Below are 11107 nucleotides of genomic sequence, written 5' to 3' on the forward strand. Positions count from 1 at the left end.
ATATATCACAATTATATTATTTAATTATTTAAAATTATCACACAAATGTATCTATTTAAAATTAAGTAGATACATTTGTAAATAAAATATTCCAGAAATCTTATTTGTCTTTAAAGAGTAACCACGTATTAGGAACAAATCTTCATATTACAAATATTTAAGCAATTATTACATTATTCTAAAAGAAATTATTTAAAAGGAAATTACAGCGAATAAATTAAGCTTTTTTTATATATAATTCTTTAGGAACTTCGAGCTACCACATTTTTATCTTCTGAAAAGATTCTCAAAAACTGGCTCAAAACTTTCTTGTTCGCAGTTTCTATATAGGTATAGATATTCAATATGGATTGTGATTCACTATTTCGTACCTGCCAAATCGGTTTGTTGTCACCATCGATGGCGCCAAATTCTCTCTCATGCGCTCTAGTGAGCACCTGCTTATATAACACCTCGGCATCCTTGTATTTTCCTTGTTTCAAGTAACAAGATGCTAGATTGTTTTTCGTTTTAGCGACGTTTGGATCATCCGGCCCTAGCTTAACCTCATAGATTTCCAGTGCTCGTTGATAATAACGCTCCACCTCTTCGTACTTGCCTTGATTCTGGCATAATAGTGCCAGATTATTTAATTGCTTTGCTACATCCGGATGATCGCGACCTAGTACCTTCTCGCGGATTTCTAGTGCTCGTTTGCATAGGGGTTCAGCCTCCTTATATTTTCCTCGTTTTCCATATAGCACTGCGAGGTTGTTCAACGTTGCCGCTACTGCGGGGTGATTTTCACCTAACGTCTTCTCTCGAATCGCTAGAGCGTCGTTCAGAAGATTCGCGGCTTCTTTATATTTGTTCTGGTCTCGATATACGAGAGCAAGGATATTAAGCATGGTTGCCACGTCAGGATGATCATGACCAGAGGTTTTTTCTAAATCTTCCAAAGCTTGTTTACACAGAGGAACCGCCACTTCATAACGGCCTTGACTCGCATATTGGATCACCAGGTTGTGCAGTGTGCGCAAGCGTGCCGGTATTTCATAGCCAGCATTCACTTGCTGAGCAAACTGCGAGGGCGGAGTCGGAGATATAGCTTGAAAAATACAATAGAAATCTTTGTTGAAGAAATAGCCATGCAATACTTATAAAGTTCTATTTCGTATTTAATTCATTTAAAAGTAATAATTAAAAAATGTAATTTGTATAATTAAAAAATTTGATTAAATCGCAATCATTATTATTATTCGTTTATAATTTCCTACTTAATGTTAAATTACTTACATTACTGTATATATTATCAATTTTAATAATTATTTTTATAAAAATTTAAATTTCAGAAATTTTCAAATTTTTTAATAATTCAAAGATAGAAAGACTTACATTTGCTGTTGCGATCGTCGGTATCATCATCAGGAAAGAGATCCACCACAGGATCGTCCTTTGGTCGATCCTTAGCATTTTCATCTTCTGTTGATGGATCCGGATCGTATTGTCGCATACTGGCCATAAAGTCTAAGTGTCTCTTTTCTTCTTCTAATTGAGCAACCTGCGAGATACATTGCGAATGTAATAAATTTGTAACTGACTAAAATAACAAATTGTAATAAAAAAATTATTAATAAAAAAGAGTTTTTTCAATTATTAATATTTTTGTGATTATTGCTAAAAAAATTGTCCTTGCTTTTATGCGAAGAAGTTTGTCGAAAATGTCAAGTATTACAATTCTTCTCTGTAAATCATAGGCACAAGATATCTATAATTAATCATTAAAGACTCATTTAAATAATTTCTTATTCAGTGTTTGTAATAAACATATGGTAGGTAAATAGTAAGTGAGAGAGATAAAAGGTTTTAAAAAGGTTAAGAATGATAAAAGTCTGAACTATATGGCACCAATTTTAATAAAAGCCATTATACATAAAACTAATTTTAGGTAAGGACCACAGAATTTTGCAATGTAATACACTTCCAGATTTGACTGAGCAACAGAGTTTCAACCGACATGTCGCAAAACTCTTATGTAGATGCACACTTTGCGAGCTATGGAGCAGACTGCAAGAAAGATTGCAAATAAAGTGCGCAAGTACTTTCGTTCCGCGAGCAACGGCGATAAAAGGAATGAGCATACTTTTCGTTAGCGAACGTATTCCTTTGTTTAGAATTAACCAAGACTATATAACGCGTTATTACTTTCGAAATCCTGCAGTCCGCTCCTTTTGCGCAATTCTTTTATTCACGGCTGCTCTTTTAATCTTATCAAGCTACAAATAAGATTAAGATTGAATTGAAATTTGACTAATCAAAAAAATTCATTAAACTTGATATTCCTTTTCTTTCTTCTGATTGGTTAAATTTAAATCTAATCTCAATTTTCATCTATAGTTTGATACAAGCTTGAAAGAATCCAGCTTATAGAGAAATCGATCGTTTCCATACGTTTATTGATTTATTTCTTAAAAGGGGATTGTTATGTGTTTTGTTTGAAACGATTTGTTATCATGGGTCATTTTTGTTTGACTTATAAGTGACGGCCTGCGATTGAACACCGCGGTGGGATCAACGCGTTGAATGTCATCAAGCACGGCTGTATCCGATTCCGAACAATTTCGAAGTTACGGGGTATTAACACTATAATTTGATGTTAAGATTTTTCGCCATAAATTACTTAATTTTCAAAATATTTATTAACATTATTAACAGCTTTCTAAGATGCATATTTGCATCAACAACATTAAATTGCTTGTCAATTAATTTGTGATATTACGACTCCAGCTTTGGTTTAGAACTGTGTTTTAAAATTAAATTCATAAAAAATATTATTCATAAAAAATCGTCTTGACCGAATGTTAGGCATTTTTTACTTATGTGTGTTTAATCTCATTAGTCAATTTTCACTTAATAAAATCATGTTACGTTAATAAATTAGGATTAATAACGTTGAAAGTAACTTACAGCTTGCTCACTCGCTTGCAACTTCTGTTGTGTACCAGCTAGCTCATCCCTAAGCCAAGCGTTCTCCTGGCACAGCCTCTTCACCTGCGTCCTTAGTTTCTGCTTTTCTGCTTCTACCATCTGCAGATGACTCGCTAACGCTTGCATCACTTGCGCTTCGCCTAGGCCCAGGTCGATCATCTCGATGATTTTAGAAAGCAGACTAGCCTTGTCCCGAGCGGCAGGTGCGTCCTGAGACTGCAGGCCTTGTAGTAGACCACCGTGTTCGACTCGGAGAGCTTCTAGTCCTTGTGCGACGGTCCGTGCTCCAGCCACAATTTCCTCCTGCGTCATCGCCGTCATTCTGCCTATGTTCTCAATTTTTTTACTGAAAATAGAAACAAAGTAGGGAAATTTTACATTTGCGAAACAAACAGATTTCTTTCTTTTTCTATAGAAAATGTATAAATGTTCTGTTGACAAATATAAATAGTCAAATATGATACAAATATAAACAGTTACTTTTTGTGTTGTAAAGAATAAATAGCAATTAGTTTTTATAAAAGAATATCAATAAAATATTTCATCCTACGCATTTAGGTGTATGCTATATAATAAAATATCAAATATTCATATATACATTATTATATTTTTGTAAAATGGCCGACGAGCGCCAAGGCGCTTCTGTCGCAGAGAAGGAAGTTGAAGGCCAAAAGTGCGAGATCTCATAAATCCCAAAGGCAGGAGAATCGTTATAATGATAACTCGAGCACGCGATCGACACTCGATCGGGGCAAGTCGCGAGCAAAACGACGAGGACGAAGAGAGAGGACTTACCCCATGTCTTCAGGGCCGCGTTGAAGCTGTCTACGTGCTGGTCTAACGCGCGATACTATCGGCTCAATATTTTGACGCCGGCGCATCGCGGTACCGCGGCGCTCTCGCGATTCTGACAGAATCGGATACATATACAGAGCGATTCATTCGAAGACATATCTCAATATATTATTCTCTCTTACATGTCATTCAATAAAGATTTTATTTTTCCAAATTGCAATATACAATAGAATTTGTTATAGAATCATATAATCATAAAGTCAAAATATTATATCATAGAATAAAATACACATTATAATAAGAAAATATAAAATGAAATAAAACTAAAAAATTAAAAACAATATTTTAAATAAAATTTTTTTTATTCAAAGTTCTGCAAGACAAATTTAAATATGATATATTTTATTTATATACAACACTATGCAATAAAATTTATATCTATTCCATCAAATAGTAAAAAGACGAGATTTTTATTAAAACTAATATTTCAAAACTATATTATAAATTTTTAATTTAAACAAAAATATATGTAAAAAATCGCGGAATATAAGGCAGAATATAATATTATTGGATAAATTAGAATAGTACAGAATAAAATATTATTTAACTATAACAATTATAAAAATTAACTGCGATTATAGATTATTTTCTAATTGCAGTTCTAATTGCTTTCTTATTTCAGTATTTCTCGTTTCTAACTACTTAGCTTTCGATTTGGATAAATTTAAATAAATATATTGTATATAAATAAATAATTAAATATTAAGAAAAAACAATATAAATATATATAGTAACAGTAAAGGCCAACACGACAAATTCCATTAGTAAAATTACAGACATTTCTTTCTTTTCGCTTCTCCTATACCATGTTCTATACTTAAAATGAAAAATATGTATAACATTATTAAAAAAAAGATAAAAAAAAAGAAATTTGCAAAAATGTAGAAAGGCTATGATAAAAATCTTATAAATATTGCAAAGATATCAGTTAATGACAGATCGCTTTGTAATTCTGAAGGAACGCTTAACTCTGTGATGTACAAAATATTTATGTAACAAAAATGTAATTTTTTTATGCGGATATGTCACAATAATAATGTCACAATAAACGTTCAATAAATATAATTCAATAAACGTTAAAAATGTAGAAAATAAGTTTTAATATTAATATAGAGTGCACTTCTAATCAATAATATATCATATTAATATACAGAAAACTTAGATAGAAGAATGTTTAAAATATAAATAACGCTAGAAAGATAGGAACTAAATATAAGTATCAATTTAAATATATTTCATAGTTGTTAAAAATCTCTCTCGTCGATCATCCAAAACTTATAATTTTAAATCTCCTCAAAATTCAAATTCCGATAGTCACGGTTTTATGAATCGCTCTACAATACCAAGAAATTTCGCCTAAATTTCGCCTAAATTTTTCAATGTAATAATTGAAATATCAAATATTTAGTCTCTCTTCTCTCTCTCTCTTTCTTTCCTCTCTTTTTAATAATATTACTTCAATTATATCAAGATGTAAAATTTTCTATTTAAAATTTTTCTTAAATTATAAAACAATTGAGTTCTTTTATTACAGTATTTTTTATGAATCAGCCTGTAGAATCGCGACTAGAAATTCGATGGTGAAGAGAAACGATCGCGTCGCTGCTGCATAATCGATACTGGTCAAGAGAGTCACCTTTTCCTGAAGATCAATTGTGAAACACTTTATTATAATCGCGATATTGCACGTATTGTATATGATGTGTATTATTAAATAATGCTTTCGAAATGGTATTTCGATGTAAGATGTAAGAATATAAAAAACTAATTAAATAGTCTTTTCGTACAATATCTTTATAGCTTTAATCAATTTGCCATTTATTGCCGATTTGTTGAATTATCCGTCCATTTGGAAAACTATCTTAAATATACTTATTATGGAATGACAATTAAGAAGCATTTTAATCAAACAGATACATCAATTCAAATGTAATACGTGACAGTTATATCTTAACTACTGTTCTTGGCTCAGACGAAGTTAAATTTTCAGGCACTCATAAACCTCAACCTTCCCCAACAATCTAAGGTCAGTAAAACAGGTCTGGTGACCTCACAACAAGATCATTTGTCTGATCCTAATACTTCCGCTATTCAACCAGTTGCGATCAGTGCGACCTTAACCATTCAAAATAGTGGCAATAAAAGATGGAGAGAGAGAGAGAGAGAGAGAGAGAGAGAGAGAGAGAGAGAGAGAGAGAGAGAGACCAATCTAAGAGAGAGGCCAATCTGCCTTGAATTTATCTCTGGATTCGGCCAACTAATGCATAAATCATAAATTAAAACATATGTATAAAAAAGAAATTAACAATCGTAATTCCTTAAAACCTTAGATACAATTTAAAAAAATATTCTATGACAAGTTTTGTAAGCTAGTAAGGAGTGGAAAGTTGGAAAAGTGAATAAAATTATTTACCTGTACATAATCATTTTCTTGATAGCTGCTATATATACGCTCTAAACAGTTTTCTGCTACTTAATCATCTTTTACATTTACACGTTTATAATATATTCATAACACGTTAACCCTATTTTAATATTATAAATAATAATATTATAAATAAAAAACTTATCGCATCGACAAATTTATGTCAATATACAATTATTTCTAATTTATATTAATTGTAATTAAATACCTAAAGGACAATTAAAAGTTGCAAAAGTTTTTTTTTTAAGTTATATACCTTTTATCGCAAGTATGAATAAAATTTTAATCAAAGGAAAATTAACGAATTATTCATTATTTAAAAAAAAACAGATATTCTACAAATATTATAGAAATGCATATAAAGCACTTCAGGGTCATTGAAAATTAGAATCATAAGTTATAGAATAAAAAGAAAAAGATCAGTAGATAAAAAAAGGAAGAATAGCGTGATAAGATCGATGACTACAGTTATAAAGAATGTAGAAAGAATAGAAAGAAAGAATGAATAAGAATATAAATATAAACATAAAAAAATTAAGAGATGGATTAAATTACATATCCAATCTAATTTTAATTTTCCAATCTAATTTCCAATCGAATTCTTCAAATTCAGTATATACTAAAATATAATATACTATATATAAAAATAAGTACAGATGAAGTCCACTTAAGATGATCTATAATTTACATCAGCTTTCGGAATAAAACTGTTAATTCTATTTATATTTTTATATGTCGCGTATATATTTTGATGTATTCGTGTACTTTTATATTTGTATTTATACATACATACAAACATATTTTGATTCTTTAATGTTTTCCGTATTACAATTTTTCAAATATTTATGATATATAAATAAAATATAATAATAAACAGAATTTTATTCTGAACTCTGACATAAATTATAGGTCATCTATAAAATAGAAAAAGATAAAAAATCAAATTTATAAAACTTGAGAACTAAATAATATAAAATTTCGTTTTTCTTTAAAAAAAAAAATATGGAAAAAAAGAGAAAATATCACTTGAGTCTGATTAATGTGCGACTATTGCATTCATAAAATGCTAATCGAATTTATTCTTTCGTTTTATTAATGCAGTATCGTAGAAAGAATGTTGTGCTCAATTTAATATATTTTCAGACTAGTTTGTAACAATAACTTACTATTATCTTACTATTTTCAAATTAATTTATCTTTACATGCCATCGTTCTTCGAAACAGTTTATTTCATACGAGGAAAAATATCAAAACTATAGCGACATTACGTATTTATGTTAACACGCAATAGACTGAGAAATTCGATACTGTAGTGTAGTAACGTTCATTATAAATTGAAATAATTTTTATTTTCCAAAAGTATTATCAAATTACAAAAATCAAATACATGCAAACGTCTAAGAGTCGATAGTAGATAAATAAAAAAATAGTAAAAATTAAAAAATAAAGAAAATGTTATCACTTAAAAATTAAAGTTGAAAGTAATGGATTGTAATCACTGACATTAATCAATATTAATATAAAATTCTAAATTTTTATTATATGATAAGAGACAGATTAGATGAGCTACAGTTAACACGAGTTAATTTTTCTAGCAATACTGATTAATTTAATATATGACACTTTAGAAATGCTAAAAACGTAATATACAAACTTATTGAAACATTTATATATCTTTGAATGTAATCTAAAATAAATCTGGCACAAAATTTTAATTGTAACAAAACTTTTACTTACATGTTCATGATAAAAACTTGTAACAAAACAACATTGATCAATTAATGTTAACATTATACCTTTCTAATCTTCAAAAAAACCTAGACTCAGGTGAACTTTAGTTTCAATTAATTGTTGGAAACCGAATTATCATACAGAATTATAGCACTAGATATAGCACCAAAGCAAAATATATTTTCAATAAAAATCTATATATTGATCGACGTTTAAGGTTTAAAAATTAAATAAACAGTGTATGTGTACATGTATGCATTAATATTAATAAGAATCTTTTCATAATAGTAAGATATGAATTTTCGAAGATGTTTCCGGAAATTTCATATATCAGTATTGCGCTCTGAACTATCGCAGATGAGCACGATAACGTCGCGGCGCCATGCGAACCGCCGATCGATGCTTGGCACCGACGACAATTGGTGCAGTTTCTAAGTACGTTACATGGCAATCGGATATGAATGATTCTTATCGTTGAATCTGACAAAGATTTAAGTCTAATTTTGGAAACGTTCAACAGCTCTCACCGTCGAATTCGCCGCAGAAGCTATCTTCCATACAACCATAATCACTACAGCCATTTTGCCAATCCCATATTTATTAATAAATTTGTCTGCTTCTGTTATGTTTTTTATAAGTTTACACTTAATATAAAATAGATGCGTGGATGTCTACAGAACGAAGAGAGATAAAATGTAGATAATGCTATTAAAACAAACAGATGTATAAATTATGGCAGTATGGAATTTGGAAAATTGCTTATACCAGCATGGACAAAAAAATCTATATTATGGCTTGTAAAAGTAATGTTTTCTCTCTTCAAAAATACACTCGTTATTTCACGACACGATTGCAATATTATAAATCTGAGCCATTTGTCACTTCAAGTAATCATAGAGAAATTATGGAAAAATTATTCAAAAAAAGAGAGGAAGAGGAAGGGGATATTATAAATGTTTTATGTCTACTCACATTCTATAAGCATTGAGCGTTTTTGACATATCCGTCCTACCCATCGGTAACGGTGGACTCTGCCGGTTCTACCACTTTTCATGCACCATATATGTGTATATATACACAATGATTCTGCCAGTTGGACGTATTTCAGGATACAAAAAAGTCATCTAATTATATTATTGTTGGTACAAAAATATAGATCGTATATAAATATGCGTCGCGTATATACATAAATATGCGTGTTGCGTCTACGGGGAAGGGAAGGAGGGTGTATGTACACTGTACTTTCGATCGCTACGGTGACCGTACCGTGCGGTATCACGTTTAGTCTCTCACTGAAGACCTCCACCCCCGTAGCAACTCCATCCCTACCTCGGAAAGGGTGCAAAACGTCAGTGGGGATGGAAATGCACAACGCCTGCGCTACAATGCTCTTCCGTAGAGTAAACGCGCTGGGTTACGTAAAGAGGGTGCACAAATCGTATCCCCGTAAGACCGCAGTCGGAATGCAATAGATTTATGTGCAATCTTAAATGTTCATTTCTATCACAGATACCTTAATCTCAATTTAACTTGTACTTTTTATCTTCTTCTAATTCTAACAATTATATCCGTTTCTATCAATGTAGATTAATTTTAATCTTACTTTTTTATCGTTTTTCAATTCTAAGAATTAGAAAAGGATAAAGACTGAATTAAATTGGATTAAAGTTAATCTGTATTGATAGAAACGGACATTAGAAAAAGATAAAAAGTAAATTAACTCGAGTTTAATCTACATTAGTAAAAGTAAACGAAAATCAAATAAAATATTTTTGGTTATATAATAGTAACACATATTCATTCTTCAATATTTCATTAATTGTTATATTACCTAATTATATCCACTAAAGCAGATCATAATTGACTATCTTCATCAAAGAATTTGTCTTACATTATTTATTAATAATGTATTAATTGTCAATACAATAAATGTCAACAATTGATAAAAAAAATTTAGATATAAATGACCTGTGATTAATAAAAATTTTTAATATTTGATATGTAAAGTTTATTTGAAAATTTTTCGCGTAAATGCAAAGCAAATGAGGGCAAACCTCAAGATCTGCGGAGCGGTAAGAAAGTTCCACGCAGTCTGTTTCTGCAATCCCAGATTACTAGAGAATACAGCTATGACTGGCATTCGATGACTCACGAGATGACGACAGATTACTGAGCCAGTGCACTATTATCGAGTAACGTAGTGTCTGTATGCATAGAGCTATGCAAAAATATAATTCTTTTTTCTCACGGAAATTTCATATCAGATTTCTATAATCTATAAAAAAAATCATTAATGTGAGAAAACATTTGCATAATAATAATGTATAATTTTAAATTTTTTTTTTAATTTAAACCCTTAAAATTTTTTTTGATAATCGTAATATCTTTAATTAAATAATTAATCAGGAGATCGATCGCATCAATGCGAACTATCTAAAAATAAAAACTTACTGTTTTATTAATGCTCTATCCACATATTTTTTGCATAATTTCCCATATAATTTCAATATACTGATGAAGAATTATCATTATATTTTATAACATTTCAACAGATATGCGTAATAGTATAATGAATAATTAACATAAGAATAAAATACAAAATTAATAAAATACTATAACAAAATATAGAACAAAGATTGGATTTTCGATCATCAAGTGAATTCAATCATTAAAATTCTAATGATATTTTTCACAATAAATAGTACATACAGTGAAAAAAATTATTTTTTAATTGAGATACGAAAACATTTGATGATTAGAAACATTTGACAATAAGAGACGCTGATCTTCCAGTTTTTCTCTTTAAAAATAGAGATATCTAATTTCGAGACAAAGATAATACTTTCTGAATAAATTTTTTAATAATAGAGTTTTATAAAATAATAATTAACATTAAATAATATCAAATCAATAATTATTATTACTATATAACATAAATATAAATTTAATAAGGCTGCATTTGAGCTTTAAATGGCTAATTTAAAATATAAACAAACATTTATAACTCATCCATATCGTAATTGTTCTAATGATGATAATCAAACGTATCAGATTATTCTAGATATGTAAATATATTAATCATTACTTAATATAATAATATAATTATCCAATATACCTGTCTAATCAATA

General features: G+C 29.5%; 1 protein-coding gene across 5 annotated transcripts in view; it reads right to left on the reverse strand.

Annotated features, from left to right (window-relative positions):
* The window catches only part of LOC108752668 (kinesin light chain), a 25334-nt gene that overhangs the window by 11246 nt on the left and 2981 nt on the right, over window positions 1–11107 (reverse strand). For 3 of the 5 annotated variants that reach the window (XM_018493680.1, XM_018493677.1, XM_018493676.1), the window contains exons 1-4: window positions 8951–9280; window positions 2947–3313; window positions 1375–1540; window positions 372–1087 (exon numbers count right to left, since the gene is read on the reverse strand). In XM_018493680.1, coding sequence (XP_018349182.1) covers window positions 372–1087; window positions 1375–1540; window positions 2947–3313; window positions 8951–8994 — 1293 coding nt within the window. In that variant the 5' untranslated portion in view covers window positions 8995–9280. Of the gene's footprint in view, window positions 1–371; window positions 1088–1374; window positions 1541–2946; window positions 3314–3762; window positions 3847–8950; window positions 9281–11107 lie in introns of those variants that run through there. The other 2 variants (XM_018493675.1, XM_018493678.1) reach the window with 2 other exon arrangements.

The sequence above is a fragment of the Trachymyrmex septentrionalis genome, unplaced genomic scaffold, assembly GCF_001594115.1.
Source record: "Trachymyrmex septentrionalis isolate Tsep2-gDNA-1 unplaced genomic scaffold, Tsep1.0 scaffold60, whole genome shotgun sequence".
Classification (NCBI taxonomy): Eukaryota; Metazoa; Arthropoda; class Insecta; order Hymenoptera; family Formicidae; genus Trachymyrmex; species Trachymyrmex septentrionalis.